The sequence below is a fragment of the Callospermophilus lateralis genome, chromosome 16 (genome assembly GCF_048772815.1).
Source record: "Callospermophilus lateralis isolate mCalLat2 chromosome 16, mCalLat2.hap1, whole genome shotgun sequence".
Lineage (NCBI taxonomy): Eukaryota > Metazoa > Chordata > Mammalia > Rodentia > Sciuridae > Callospermophilus > Callospermophilus lateralis.
The window spans coordinates 69,788,535-69,805,429 of NC_135320.1; the positions used below are offsets into that span (position 1 = coordinate 69,788,535).

The window sequence follows — 16,895 nt, forward strand, 5'->3', positions numbered from 1 at the left end:
GCCACCTGTTTATACCACCAATGCAAAAGCTCACCTCTTCCATCCACTTCCCAGCTGGATCAGACAAGGCAGTGGGGAGATACAAGAGGTTTTTAATTAGCTCCTAACTCCTGTTCATTCTTGAGTGTGCAATCTTTGTGCTTAAAATGCTGCAAAAAAAACCCACATCACAATCCCAACGTGCATCAGAGTGCATCTTGCAAACAGAAAAGGTCAGTCATATAAGCAGCAACATTCAAGTTCTTTGAGAGATGCTGAGGCACAAAATAATACAAGAGAAGGGTGAGTGATCTATTTTGTAAACCATACCTAGAACTCTTGCTACCTATTTCCATATTTATGAGTGGAGATGTGAATGGTGGCAGAGATAGGGCCACCTAACTCTGTTTTAAGATTCTATTAACATATTTGCAAAAATACTTTTACAACCCTACTGCCTCTTAATGCTTTACCTCCTCAAATCTGTGTTGAAGCCTAATAGCAAATAAACTTGGCATATACAAAAGTTTCATTTGCTGCCAGTTGAAACAGAAACCAATTCAAAATTGCTGAATAAAAAAAAAGTGGGGGCAGTGTTATTAAGACTCGGCATTTTAATGAGATCCAAGGGCAAGAATCTAACCAGGACTCAAAAAGGGACTAGAAACAGAAAACCCAGTGTTAGAAACTCAGGAAGCAGATTTACCTCTCATTCTGGCTGCTTCTTCCTGTGCTATGTTACTCAGGCCCAAGTTATATAATCATCAACATGAAGACAATCTCTATGAAGGAAATGAGCCTAGCTGGACACTCGAACACCCTTAACTCTTATCAGAAAAGGGTCACTGATTGGTTCCATTATAAACATCCCAGTGGGAGCTCACAGAAGCAAAGACACCATGTGAATGCAAAAATATCCTGAAATAGGAACTATTTTTCACAATGAGGAAGATGCTGTGCCATGTACTGGTAAGAATAAGATGATGATACAGGAGCACAAGACCTGACCTCCAGCGCAGTGCTGCTGCCTAGTGTGTTAAGGGCCAGCCATTCATCACCACCTACCTGTCTGAAAGGTGGTTCCAACATCCTGAGCAGGAGCTTTCTCACTCCTTCAGTACTGTTAGTACCAAGTACACTGGCTTTCTAATGCATTTGTACTCCTTCCTCATTCCAAATGAGAAAATATACGAGCAAGTACTTTGTGAACTGTAAAATAATATACTAATGAAGGAGATTGCTCTTAGAACCTGTCTCAAATACAACGTAACTTGTCTATTCATTTTCTTCTCCAGGTACCTGGATTGTCTTTCACCATAATGGAGCTCCTTTTCAGCATGTATGAAATGTCAGAGATGGTAAGCCAAAACAAAACCTCCCATCCTTTAAGTACTTATGAGATATTTTATGTAGGCAGCACATGCATTTTGTATTTCTTCGGCCCATTGCCTCCTGAGAGTGCATTTCTGTTATAGTACAGTGAGCTAGAAGTGGAAACCATCAGCTGCAATTCCTCTCTGTATCTCATTAGAGGTCTAGTTTCCCCTTAATGCACATGAAGACCTTTCATTAGCAATAATGGGAGCTGCACGCATCAAAGAGAAAAATAGACCCTCACCATTGTGATCTGAGATGAGGTTATTGGGACACTTGCCTGCCTGACTGGAGAATTATGACATTCAGACATGAATGATTGGATCAGAGAAGAAATTAAAACCTTTGTGATTATTTTAAAAAATGAAATGCAATTTTAAAACCTCAAAATAAAGGGCAAGAATCAAAACCAAAGAATTCATCAGCAGACTGAAATTAGGCGTTAAGAAAGTGAATGCCAAATGACAAGATAAACAAAGGTGGGAAAAGATGACCCAGAGGATTTGACAAAATAAAAACCATTTCCAATACACACAAAGTAAGACATTGGCAAGAGACCACAGTCCAAGAAGAGAAGGCAAGGATCATTTACCATCAGAGAGGTAAACACTGCCGAAAGTTAAACAAATCCTTGCGTCTATGTCTACAAAGGAATATGGAAGATGCCAGATGGCTGTTTTGGAGACGGTCAATGAAAAAATATTACTGAATAAAAGTGACTCCTGAGTTTATGTTTTTAAGTTGACAAATACCAAGAGCAATATTTTCCTACTGCAATCAACTTTAAATAAGGACATTCGTAGAGTGACCATTTTGTATTAGAGGTCAGATGAGGATGTTGAAGAGTCCCTTCGCGTTTGTTAAATGTAAAAACATTTATTGGATTAAAGAAGAAAATCATCTTTTCTTTAATAGGACATTAGAGAATTAGAATTTTTTCTTTTTTTTAATGAAGAGTGGGGAAAGCACATAGAAGAAACCAAACATATATATGAAACCTATTTAGAAGGACTTCCAGTAAGCCCTAGAGGAAGCACAAATTCATCACATTCACTACCCTTAATTCATGATGGTTTTAAGGAAAACTTGTAAGACTCTGAGATTGTATTCAATCTTGGACAGTGGGTTGTCCAGGAAATTCAGTGAAAGGATTGAAAAACAAGATGACTAACTCATAATTGATCTCAACATCCAACCTCAGGGAATCAAACTGCGATTCTAGCAAACTAACCGCATGACAACTGAAGTGATGGTTTAACAGCCTCTGAGAACACGGAGGATATAAGTACTCAGGTTAAAAAAAAAAAAAAAAAAAAAAAAAAAAAAAAAAAGGTCTGGGGTAGATCAAACAATTCCCAAACTTGAAAACCATTCCTGCATCCATGGACTATATTCCTAAAATGACCACTGAGGTTTCTGCAGTCATGCTGGGTTCTGCTAGTAGCAATGAGCCAAATGGAATCCATTTATGTAAAAAGTCTCAAGGCAATGGGAATTAGGCCACAGCAGTATGCTCCAGTGATCTTAATTTCCCAGCAACTCTGGCTCCCAATCCCCCACACTACCCTGGCCTTGAGTAATTTGGAGATCAACCCCTGTTCCAATCCATCTAAAAGAGGTTTGGAGTCTAATATGGGAATTGCTGTCCACTGCACATGTTCTAACTTCCACTACAGCACTCCTAGGCTATAAGGATTCAACAACCATGCATCCTTCTCCACCTTCGTCAACAGCAATAGGATCATATCTCCATTCTTCCCTTCACCCCATTTTTACTACCCAAAGTCACCACTCTATAACCTAAGTGAGGAAGGCATTCTGTTGAGATGGCCTGAATTACTCTCCAAGGTATCACGACTAATATTAATAAGCTCAGAGACAGAATCTGCATCCTATTTATCTTTGTAATATTGGAAATGCTTGACATATCATAGCTACTTGGTAAATGCTTGTTAAATGAAAAATAGAAAAAGAAGTACATAACTGTCACCAAAAAAGATGCCCACAGGTTGGGATTGTGATTCAGTGGGAGAGTGCTCATCTAGCACATGTGAGGCCCTGGGTCGGTCCTCAGCACACATAAAAATAAATAAAATACAGGTATTGTTTCCAACTACTTTCAAAAAAAAAAAAAAATTTTTTTTTTTAAAAAAAGATGCCCAGTGAGAAGGAAAAAAACATTAAAGGACAAATGGTATATTACATAATTTGAGAAATGTTTACAATAAAAATGAACTTTACAATTAAAATAGGCATTTTATTTTTCCCCTAAACATAACATTCTGGTATCCATATACCAGAATCAATGCCAACATGGTTTGAAAGAGAAGATGACAAAAGCTTTCTAAAGGCTGTTACAAAACCATAGCAGTACAATGTAGTAGCATTTTAGAAGATACAAACATTTAAATATGTAGATGCTATGAGAAACATCAAGCTCCATTAATTAATATTAGATAACCACATCTCAACTTCCAAGCTTCCAAAAACAGAAGGAAACTTTTAAGTTTACATTCATATTAAAAGAATAAGGGGATACAACAATTCTACTTCTGGGTACTTACCCAAAATATTTGAAATCAGTATGTTGAGGAGGGATCTGCCCATACATGTTCACTATAGCATTATATGCTATAGCCACATTATGGAATCAATCTAAAAGTCCATGAATGAATGAATGGACAGAGAAAAATGTGGTAAATATACACAATGGAATACTTAACAAAAAAAATTCCTTAAAAAAGGAAGAGATCCTATCATTTGCAAACATGAATGGAATTAGTGCACATAAGCTTTATAAGATAAAGCAACATAGAAAGACAAATACTACATGTTCTTAACAACTGAACTCATAAGAGCAGACTGGTGGTTACCAGAAGCTGAGGAATAGAGAAGAGGAAAACCATAGCCATAGGCACAAAAGTCTGTCAGGGATTTTGTTGTTGTTGTTGTTGTTTTAATAGATATTACTCAGTGTGGTGAATCCAGCTAATAGCTGAATATTATATAATTCAGTCACCGGGAAGGGTGGATCTCAAATGTTCTCCTATTAAATGTTTAAGGTGACACATTATTGGCTTGATTTGGTCATTTTGCATTGTATTTCACTCTTGTGCCCCATAAATATGAACATTTATAATCTGAGCATATATAAATTTGAGAATGAATTTTAAAAATAGGGCATTTCAAGTAGGCTAAAGCAGGTGTATTCGCTTAAATAGTTTCATTTAAGATTAAGAACAATGCCAGGGCCTGGGGATGTGGCTCAAGTGGTAGTGCGCTCACCTGGCATACATGGGGCTCTGGGTTCGATCCTCGGCACCACATGAAAAAATAAAGATGTTGTATCCACTGAAAACTTTTTAAAAAATGCTATTTTCTAACATTTTGTAAAGTATTATAATGATTATAGGGTTAATATCGAATGTTTTATATTCTTAGTTCTTAACATTCAATTTCCCATTTAGTTGTTCTTGCCTTTTTCTCTTAGATAAGTGAATGACTTATTAGACCTAGTACTTACTTGGTTCATGAGATTTTCTCATTTCAACTTAAAAAAAAAAAAACTGCAAATATGTATAGAAGATGAACCACATGTATTTTTCCCTGAAAGATGTCAGAATATAACACTCAAATCAAATGCTGAACAAAAGCTATTTTGTAAGAATACATACAGTATGTGGCAATTTAATTTTCACTGATGTTTTTCTTGGCAGTTTTCCCCACATTCGTAATTTCTAATCAAAAATTACTGAAATCATCCATTAAGTGTGTACTCAGACATTACTGAGTTATAGGAATCTAGACAATCTTAAGGTATCATAAAAAGAATCACAACTTTAAGAAAACATTGAGTCAGTTGTAAAAATTACTCTCACACCATGAGAAAAATAGTAATTAAGGTTACATTTGACCCGATTTTCGTTCTATTTTTATCTCTGAGTGCTTTAACTCTAAAATAAAATTCTGAATCCAGGATATTAGAATGGAGGGAAATGAACCAATCGGAGTACATAGTCCACAAGGGCAAGAACTATTTCTGGTTTTGTTTATCAATACATTCCCTCTGCCTAACAGTCAAATACGTGTTGACTCAGATAAGAAATCATTATAGGCAGGAGTGCAAATCAGGAGAGCCTTTCTTTTTGGTTTTGTTTTGTTTTGTTTACTGCACTGCTAGGGGCTGAGGCCAGAACCTCCCTCATGCTAGGCAAAGGCTTCACCACTGAGCTACCCTCAGCCCCAACAGACTTGTTCTTGAAGGCAATTTAAGTAAAAAGCCTTAAAATTTTATACTCTTGGACCAGTAAATCTGCTTCTTTAAATTTATACTAGGAAAATAATTATGTAAGTAAGCAAGTACTTAGAATCTAGAACATTCATGACCCAAGCTTTAAAAAAAAAAAAAAAAAGCAAGACCCAACAAATAACCCCATAACCTGGTTTGCCTAGAGTGTGCCTCTTGTCATGAATACCTGCTATGCACCAACTACTATCCTACTTGCTGTATCCCAACCTTCAGTGAACTTAATGCTCAGAACCATCCCATAAAGTAATATTTTCATCTCATGTGGATAAGCAACAGAGAAGTTAAACAATTCAATCTAGCTTCATGATTCTATAGCCTTAGTGTTATCTTTAAAACAATGTTGAAAAGAAGGATTTCTTAACTTTCCTTACTCTTTATCCATTCCTTTGATAATCTGCCTCAAGAACTGCCATCTGACAGTCTTATAAACAACACCCCCACCAGCTAGTGTATCTACCTAATTTTGTTACAAAAACATGGGATCTTTAATAATCTTTCAAATATAATATTATATCTTTTTCAATGTACTATTGTCCTACCAATTTCTCCTTCCCCATTCACAACACTTGCTGTTAGCAGAACTGTATTTTGTGTTATGAAAAGATATGAAATCCTAAATATAAAAACGTATACAAAATAAATCTCATTTTCTTATAAAACATGATCCTCTGGTGAAACAATTTTTAAAAAATATTCCTGTGCATATTCTATGAGTATGGAAATGGTTTCTTGAAGAATAAAAAGACAGACTAATGGGAGAAATGAGATAAGTGATTCCATCCCAGAGACAAAAAGTGTCAGGGCAAGTGTATGAAACCTGGGATTCAGGGAAGCATCTGGAAACCAGGAAGTATAAACATTCACTGCAGGTGCCAGGGTCTCCAGACGGGAGATGGAATAGGCAGCCCCGGACCATGTGGCCAAAATATAGCACTTGAGAGGAGCAAAGTAGTAGAGCTTGCAGGTCTGAACCTGCTGGAGGCCTTGTTTTATCTATGGAAATAGACAACTATAAACAAAGTAAAAACAGGATAGATAAAATATGTGTGAAACCAAATGAACAGCAATTGATTTTTTTAAAATTTATTATTAGTTAGAAAGACATTATAGCCAAAGACAGCAAGGAATCCTCTGAGCTTTTCAATATGCAAATACAAATTCTTCCAATAGTTGCCCTAGAGTAATCTCAAGTGTCCACGATACTCCTTTTCTGAAAACTTCATTTTCTTAGTTGTTGTATTCTTGAAGAGCCTGGGCCATGAAGAGTTTGCCTAAGTTTTGGGCGGTGAACTCCTTGATGTTCTGGCAGTAAGTATTAATCTGGCCTAAAAATTTGAGAAAGAGTCTTAATGTTCTCCAAGTTGTAAAATGATCTAAAATGCTAGTCAAACAAGAAAATCAGCACAATACAGAATTCACCACAATTGTTTTTAACCAAGAATTTACAAGAATCAATTCTATTTTTCCATAAAGTTTAATAAAGAACATAATTTCTTTTGAAAAGTTGTTATCTTCAACTCTTGATTAAAATGAAGGAAAACTAGCTTTTTTTTTAAAAGATTATCAGCTGTAAGGATATATTAGGTATCAATCTGCTGAATCAGTACCAGATCTGATCAACAGACAGTACTCTAAGAAATCAGAGAAAATATTACTGTGTTAGCAGGCAGAAAGGAGATATATGATCATAGCATGGCAGAGTAGCCACATCCACCTGGTTCAGACATTGAACAGGTACAGCAGTTTACAACCTGCACTTTAGACATGTTTTAAGGTCCTTTCCCTGAGTCAAAAGCAGAAACTCCTCCCTGAAGAATGGCTCTATTACTGTTTTTGCATCTAATCTGATGCAAAAGCTATTCATTTCTTGAAAGTATAAGCACTACGGTTTTGTCTCTATCAGGCCTCAAAGAAGAACTATATCTCAGTTTCTCAAATATGTCTGTACTAGAAAGTTAAGGAATTTGGATTTTTCAACCACTCAAATATCATTATTAATAGAACTGAAAAACTAAGAACAGCTTTTCTTTGAGTACATTTTTTATTAAAGTTTCTCACAGACAAAAAGACAACTGACTTAAATAGTATCTAATAATATTTTATAAAAATAAGATTATACAGCCATATAAGAGTGTGAATATTACACATTAAAACCAGCCTATGGTTGGGCATAGTGGTACATGCCTATACTACCAGCAGCTAGGGAGGCTGAGGCAGAAGAAAAAGTTTAAGCCAGCCTCAGCAACTTAGCAGGGTTCTAAGGAACTTAACAAGATCCTATCTCAAAATAAAAAATAACAACAGTTGAGGTGGGGATGCAGCTCAACTGTTAAGCACCTCTGTGTTCAATCCATGGTACCCGCCCCCCTGACAAAACAAAACAAAAAATAAATCCCAGCCTCTAGCATAGGAAATAGACCTTAACCAGAGTGATAGACATATGCTAAGTCTCCTCAGAAGTTCACCCAGAATTATATTAATGTTGCCATGATTTCAAAGGGCAATATTTTCTTCAAATCAAAAACTTCCATTCAAGTACCCCAATCTAAAGTAGAAAATAAAAAGGCACTTGAAGCTACATGAACCTCCGCATTATTGAGACCATAAAATTTTTTTCTTCATTTTCATGAACGATGGAAAAGCTTCCCAATTTAGAAAGCTTGAAAATGTTTAGATATACACCAAGCGAAGAACTGAAAGGACCTAAGAAATAAAATACTTATCAATTCTTAAATTTCAGAAACTATACCTACTAGACTCAAATTCATCTAACTATTTAAAATACATTAGCTTTCATGGGCTATGTTTCTGTCTGTAAAATTTCTCATAGTCTTCTGCTTCCTCAAGAACAGAGAAAACTACATATCATGCTTTACATAACGATACCTGCAATGAGTAGCGAATCCATCCTGGCAGGAGCCTGAAGTGGCTTAAAGAGTTTGGACAGGTCTTCCTCAGGAAGTGGGGGTTCTCCTCGACTCTGACGTTGCATATTCTCCTGCTGACGACGCTGCTGATACTAAAATTTAAAGAAAAATAATTTGATTATTTTTCTCTGAGGGGGGGTTAAAAAAAAAAAACTCTCTCACACGACCAACAATACCCCATTGCTCTGAATTCTATTCTATGTTTAATAAATGGCAATATTTAAGAAGCTAAATATGGTAATGATAGAAGAAAATATAGATATATTTATATATTTTTGTTTTAAAATAAACTCCAGTGTCACTGTGAGCTCTAACAGTCTATATGATTTAGAAAACAAAATTGGTTCTGGAAGTAACAGAACTAAAAAGAGGCTCATGATCAGTAATTAAAAGAATACAGCATTCTGGACAAAGGGGAGAAATGGTTCATCCTAACTTAAACAACTAAATAAATACACTATGTGCAATTTTATCCCTATTGACATAAAATAATAACAACACCAATGATGTTATTACCATCAAGTTCACTGTCTTTTTTTTTTCTTCTTGGTATCAGAATTGAACTCAGGGCACTCGACCAGTGAGCTACATCCCCAGCCTTTTTTAAAATTTTTGTATTTTATTTAGAGACAAGATCTCACTGAGTTTCTAAGTGCTTTACTGTTGCTGAGGCTGGCTTTGAACTCAAAATCCTCCTGCCTCAGCCTCCCGAGCCGCTGGGATTACAGGCGTCCACCACCAAGCCTGGGAAGTTCACTGTTTTTACTATTCTTAACAGATGGTCTTGCATGTTTCAGCCCTGTAGCTAAGAATGAATATTAACTTCAAATACTTTCAAACTCTGCATTCTACAATTCTCTGAAAAGAAGGTGAGGATACGTATATAGATTCTATAACTATAAACTTATATGTCAAACAATTAAGAGCTCGTTGCTGTGAATGGCTCACAATGCCAGTGAAACAATCTTCCACACACGGTCTTTTAAAAGGTCAGGTAATAAGAAACCAAGGTGGGCTAAGAAAAACTTAAAAAGTCTTGAACTCCTATGAAAACCAAAGGCAATGACAGTTTCTCCTGAAGAAGAGGAGAAATTTGCTTTGCAGATTTCTTTCTTATTATGGGGTATGAAAGTGAAGGTGAGATACATCTAAAAAGGGTTATGAAAGATACTAGTAAGTATGAATAAATGTTAAATGCAAAAATCTTAATACATTATAACTCTGAAAAGAGTCCCAAAGATTGGCTTCTAGTATGAATTACCTCATGGGTGACAGATTATCAATTTGATAGCTCAAGTGATTCCCACCCCCAACAACAAAACAGCAAGAGAATACAATCAAACTGGGACATTCCTTTCTCATAGTTTAGAAATCTGCAGCTATCTTCACTTAAAGATACTTTATAGATTTACATATATTCTCTCAATTCAAGTGTAGCAAAATTCATTCATTCATTCATATTTCATGACATATATGAACCTGGCAGAAAAATTTGTCTTTCTTTGACTACATAAGTCTCCGAAGCACTTAGCTGTGCTTCGAATTTTACAATTGACAACACTTTGTTTAAAGTGCATTTTAATGAACACAGCAAATATAAATACTACTGCCAGGGATAAAGATTCTGAAATCAACTTATCAATCAAATGCTAAGAACATTTTAGAGCAATACAGTCCCAAAATAATATTCCCAGAACTATGAAAATCATGTGGTCCTAAGGCAATGTTAATAAAGAAAAGGTTAAATGGCCAAAACTATATGTATGTGCATATGAGAATATTCAAGTAATTCTATGATTTTTGTTGGTATTATACTATCTATTTCACAGCAGGTGGTCTATTATTTCCTATCAAAATTGCTTGCTCTTAATCACAACTGCTCAGTTTTTTAAATGAACTGAAGATTGCTAACTATTCTGCAATGAACCACCACCAAACCAATTATAGTTAGAGTAAAGAAATGAACTGTGACACTCTGGAATCTCTTTGTCTCCAGTTTTCTCCATAAATATATATCTTATTTGCATAACCTTGAGCTTAATATATAAGCTCTCTTTAAATCTGGTGTTTTTAATTACAATTTGTAAAATATTATTTACTAAAGAGCAACCTTTTAAAATATATGATACAGAGTTGTTAACTAACAGTCAATGTTTTTTTCAAAAAATATTTTTTAGTTGTAGGTGGACACAATTCCTTTATTTTATTTTTACGTGGTGCTGAGGATTGAACCCAGTGCCTCACGTATGCCAGGCGAGCGCTTTACCACTGAGCCACAACCCCAGCCCCAACAGTCAATATTTTACTAGAGATAATTTAGATAAAATTAAGATGACTCTCTTTCTGATACTAAGGTTGCACCCAAGGTTACTATACCACTGAGCTACAACCCCAATCCTTTTTATTTTTTGACCGAGTCTCAGTAAATTGCTAGGGTTGGCCTTAAACTTGTAATCCTCCTGCCACAGTCTTCTGAATCTCTGGGATTACAGGTGTGCACCACCACATCCAGCCTTTAAAATGACTATTAAAACATCACACCTAGAAGTCAATGTATATTGATTTTTTCTATAATACCAACCTGATGTTTCTGCTGCTGTTGCTTACTAGTATTCCTCATGTATGTGTTATATTTGACTATGTCTTGGCTCATTTCATCCACTCTGTCCATCAGCAACTGTAGATTCTTCCCCAAATGATTGCTGAAATGCAAAGTAAACACACTGATATGTCATACTTTAAGCTATGACTTTGCCACTGTTCTAAATAGTCAGATGTTTAAACATGATCTGCCTTTTGTTAAAAGAATTAGAAGCACACATATGCATTAAAGCAAGGGTAGAGGTAAGAATCTGAGTCAGCTTATTATTAAACGTATGTTATCACCCACAACTATAATCTCAGGGCTGTTGGAAATAGCTCAGTTTCTTATTGTTGACAGCAAAAGTAAGTTAAATAGGAACTGTTAAGCATATCTAGAGCGACATCTATAATATATACTTTCAGAAAACCAAGTTTAACTTGAGAGTTCAGTACTACTGAACCCTTTTCCTTAACATCCCTACCCCCACCCCCGTGTGCCCCAGAGTTTTAAATCAGTAGTCAAGCAAAGAGCCATGCAAACTTGTTAAGATTTCTGGCACACCATTTCTTTATCTACCTTATTCTAAATGAGCCACATCATCTGGCTCCTCATCTCTGTTCTTTCCTAGAATCTGTAGTAGTATATAGTCTTTCATACATTTTATCTCTAGAAATATTAATTCCAGCTCAGTTACTACAATCTTTTCATAAAGTAATGCTAATAATTGATACAATGACCACCTTATTCACCACCTTCTGCCTGCCAATATCTCCTATCACGCTAAAGCATGGACATCTACTATGAATGTCTAAATAGCTGACAAACTATAGTGACCAATTCACTACTTTCAAACAGGTATTTACTAAACTATTATGTGCCAGTCTCAGTATTAAAAACCAAGGAGACAATAATAAATGATGCATACAGGATCTTAATCACCTTTGAAATTAAAACTGATTAGAGATAGAGCAAGGCAGGTGGGGAGAAGAAGAGAGACTTCAGATAGCATGGTCAGAATATCTCTTTGAGAAGATGAAGGGCTAAAAGCAAAAGATTAGGAGTCAGCCAGGTTTCAAGTATTCTAGGAAAAAAGTACAAAGGCCAAAGTTCTGAGGTGGGCAACAAAAAAGCAGATCTGATTTAATTTTAAAAGTGGGGGAGGGGGTGGGAGGAGGGGGGAGAGGGAGAAGAGAGGAGGAGCAGGGAGGCCAGGCATGACTGGAGCACAGTGATTTGGCTAGGGAGGTCAGACAAGCATATATGGAAAGCCCATTAGCACCACACAACTTCACAACAAAGTGGTTTGTATGAATGAGACCACTGAAACATACTGAATTGTACTCTCGAGCTGTGCATGTCTGGGCTTAAATCTTAAAATAATCACTCTGTTGCTATGCATGTAGACTGAAAATACAAGAGCTAAGAGTCTACTGCAGACAAAATGTGGAGAAACTGAAACATTCATATGCTATGATGGGGATGTAAGATGATATTACTGCCATGGAAAACAGTTTCATGGTTCCTCAAAAAGCTAGTTACTATTATTAATAGTAACAGACAAATGTGAATGGTGAGAACAGGAGGTCAAGGAAATAAAATCTATAAACTGGGCCTACTGTGCTGACTCCATGTGCCTTCATTCAAAAAGCAATTAACCTGTGGCCTTCCTTTAGTCAACAGAATACACTACCTTCCTTGGCAAACAACCTGTTACCTGTAGGAGAAACGCAGACCCAAAAACTCCTCCCTGATAAGGGCACAAGTTACCCTGAAGGAGGTTTCTGTGACCATTATATATACCAAATTCCAGAACTCAAACAGGATAATTAAAAGCCAAGGCCCTAACCATAAAATGTGTAAGAACAAGTTCCAATGAGACCCCTTTAGCAGAGGCCAAAGTGACCCAGAGTTGCCGTGGATCTTTAGCATGTCAAAATTTTCCTTCCCCAGGGAAAGGCAATGGGAAATGGGAACTTGAAAGTCGGATGTAAAACCGCTGTTAGTCAAAGGTCAAGGGGTGGGAACTTCTCTAGGATTCCTCAACAAAACTGGAGGGCAGGAAGGGCACACTATCCCTTTCCTCTCTGAGAGGATCTACTCTCTCCCTTGAGATGTCCCACTTTTCCCTATCCCTTCTAATAAACCCATGCCTACTACTGTGTTTCATTTGTAATCTTTCCAACAGAACACAGAGAACTGATAACTAAGAATATTTATGGTCACTTTAGTTCTGAGGATGGTCTTGTTCTGCAACTTTATGACCCAAGCAATTCTCCTGAGTATACACCCAAGAGAGACTGAAAATATACGCTCACACAAAAATTTGTACATGAATGCTAACAGCTATATTATTACCCTTAAAAAGCACAAAGTAGAAACAACCCAATGTCCATCAAATAAATGATAAGTGAATAAACAAAAGTGGAATATCCATACAATAAAATATTATTGAGCCATAAAAATAGTGAAGTACAGAAGCATACCACAATTTGAATGAACCTGCTAAATATTATGCTAAGGGAAACAAGCCTAACACAAAAGGCCACTGTAGGGCTCTATTTTATGAAATGTCCAGAATAGGTAAATCCATAGAAACAAAGATGCTGCCAGGGGATAGGAGGATGGAAAGTGACTGCTTAAGAGGTTCATGGTTTCTGCTTATAGTCAAAAAAGTATTCAACAATTAGTAATGGTTGCACAACATTGCAAATATACTAAAAAACACTAAGATGCACATTATGCATAGTTGTTTATCTCTATTTCAAAAAACTCCACCACCACCACCCCAAATCTGTTGTGATATTCCAGAGTAATGGTGGCTTGCATTGGGACAGTAGCAGTGAGAACAGATGAAAGTGAGTAGAACTAAGAAATACTCTGGAAACACAACTGGTGATTTTTATTTGATAACGGGGTACAAGAGAAGAATCAAGGATGGTGGCCAGTTTCCTGGCTTCAGCAGTCAACTGGCTGGATGGTTATTACATTCGTAGAATAGGGAAAGACAGAGGAGAAAACAGAATGGGAATATTGAAACAGAAAGAAAGTAAATCCACTTAAAATATGGATTCTACCTGTACCCTGAAAAAAAAAAAAATCAGAAAGTTTGGGTTCTTTCTTAAAGAGCAGAAAAGAATACAGAACTGGTGTGTAAGTGTGTGTGTGTGTGTGTGTGTGTGTGTGTGTAAATTACCTTTTTAATCCCAGTCCAGCAGTACCCAAACAACCTTGGCCCAGTAATTTGGCCTAAAGACTTCACCTGTCTAGGAATCAAATACTTCTTTAGTATTAAATTTTATTTCATATTTATCTTATTCCACTGTGATTTTTTTCCAATCATTTTTTATTTTAAAATGTTTCTCCTTCTCTGGAAACCAATTAAGTACTTGTTTCTGTTTTCGAATTTCTTAACAGTCTGATTTTAATCCACCCAGATTCAAGTTATTGGGTATATGGTGCAAGATGAGGAATTAAAACAATTTTTTCTAGTAGCTAACCAAATATCCAGATCCACTGATTAGACAGTCATACTGCTTTCCCAAATAACTTCAGGATTAAACAATACTGTATCTCACATTCATTCTTTTGGCATGTACCGAGCATACAGTTACTCTCCCAGTCACTCTGCCAGATATTAAGAATTAAACTATATGAGATTTTGTTGCACTCAAAACATTCTCATGAGAGAGGAAAGTAAAAGTAAATAGTTAAATAATGGTGGTCAAGTGCTCTAGCAGACATTCAATGGATGCAAAAAGGACAGTTTGGTAGGATCAAGTGAAACTACCCCACTCCAATTATGTGACAATTAAAGTCTGAATTGTTGAAAAGGAGCTAAGGGTAGCTAGAAATACTGAGTATAAGCAGACCACTCAAGAGACTCCAGCATGAAAGGTGTGATGCATTTAATGAACTGCAAATAACTCAGTATAGCAGGGAACTGCTTGACTAGAAAAAAGAGATTTATCAAACTTGGGGGGGGGGGGGCCGCAACCATAACACAGGCCCTTGGAAACATGAATTATAAGTTTGGATTCTATTCTAAGCATTATGAGAATCAGCCAAAGATTTTAAGCAAAGAAGTAATATGAGCATCCAATTTGCATTTAGCACAAGCATTAAAAGAGGAAAAGGTTAAAAGCAGGAAGTTAGGGAATTGTGAAAGTAATCACGAAGAGAAATAGTGATGCCTTGGTCTGGGGTAACAAAAAATCATAGAAATAAGATGAAATCACTCCAGGAATGCACATGGGGGAAGATTAACTCTGACAAACACTGATATTTAGGGATGAACAAAAAGAAGAAATCACTGTTTGAAATAAGAAGTAACCCATAAGAGTTGTAGTTTCATAGGCTCCAAAGAAAGAATTCCAGGACGAAGGGGTTCTCAATTCTATTAAATGCTGATGAATCTCATGCAGTAGTATGGAGACAAGAAGTTTTTTGTGACAGAGTTCTAACAATAAGGAATGGAAGAACTCTGAAAAATGTCAGAGTAAGTGGGAAATGAGGAAAGACAGTGACAGAAAATTCTATTGATGGGGGCTGTAGCTCAGTAGCAGAGCACTTGCTTAGTATGTGTGAGGCACTGGGTTCAATACTATCTATGTGAAAGGTTCATGGATGGATGTTCACTGTGTTATCCTTTCAATTTGAAGTGTTGAGCATTTAAAACAATTTAATGGGAAAAAAACAAGTCAATAAGGATAACAGAAAAGTACTAGTATAAAGGAGAACTAAAAAATCTATAAGGAGAAGACAGATCGAATGAGGTCCAGAGAAGTCAGGACAGAGTGGGTCTGACCTCAGGAGGCTGATCCTTTCATTTTCACCAATCAAAGAACTGAAGCCTAACAAGCTATATTAAGTATAGAGATGCCATTAGCTACATGACTTGTTGTTAAGTCATTTATGCCATTGAGTGAAAAAGGAAATCGGGTAAAGGGAAAGCTCACCACCGATCCTGTGCCTGGGAGCAGACAGGAAAGCAGTGACACTGGAGAAACACATAGAGGAGAGGTACAACTGTCAGCAAAGGAAAATCTATTATTTGTAGAGTCCTTAAAACCTTAGCATCGAGAAAAGTATTACTAAAATAGGGACCTCTTTTTCCACTAAAAATGTCTTTAGAACACTGCCACAAGCACAAATACGTGGGCTTTAAAGATTTCATAAGAGTGATATTACACTAATGCTTCAGATATTTAAATATTTAAGTCATGTTTATATCTTACTGACTTCAGAAACAACCAATCAGAAACATTCAACACTCCTCACCATAGAGGCCTTGAAGGGCACCAGAAATTAACAATTGATAACTATTTCATCAGTCACAGAAAATCAGAATCATTATCAAGAGCAATTTTGTGAAAATCATTAACTAGAATACTCAAAAAGGGAGTTACTATTGGTGTTTCAATAACATAGTCTTTCCTTTTATTGCCAAGGAAACAAAGAGCTGAAAACAGATAACTTAAACAGATGTGAACCAAGACATAGACTGCTAAGTCAGCTCTGGCTACAGTATCAATCTATGCTTATTATCCTTAATGTAGGATGCTCACCCTTAGTTTAATTTTGCTTAAGGAAAAATAAAAACAATCGCTTTTTATGTGTGAGAAGTTAAAAGCTTATGTTATACATTTTTTAAAAAACTAATGAAGGCTACTACTAGAACTTCCATGTAATAAAATTTAAATATAAAGTTGGGATTTTTAAAAAT

The 16,895-nt window shown here is 36.1% G+C and overlaps 1 protein-coding gene across 1 annotated transcript in view; it reads right to left on the reverse strand.

Moving 5' to 3' along the window:
- Positions 1-6,729: 6,729 nt before the first annotated feature.
- Positions 6,730-16,895, reverse strand: part of Eif3h (eukaryotic translation initiation factor 3 subunit H) — a 90,809-nt gene continuing 80,643 nt past the window's right edge. Inside the window, exons 6-8 of the mRNA XM_076835905.2 lie at positions 11,171-11,291; positions 8,549-8,681; positions 6,730-6,987 (exon numbers count right to left, since the gene is read on the reverse strand). Coding sequence (XP_076692020.1) covers positions 6,890-6,987; positions 8,549-8,681; positions 11,171-11,291 — 352 coding nt within the window. The 3' untranslated portion in view covers positions 6,730-6,889. The remainder of the gene's footprint in view (positions 6,988-8,548; positions 8,682-11,170; positions 11,292-16,895) is intronic.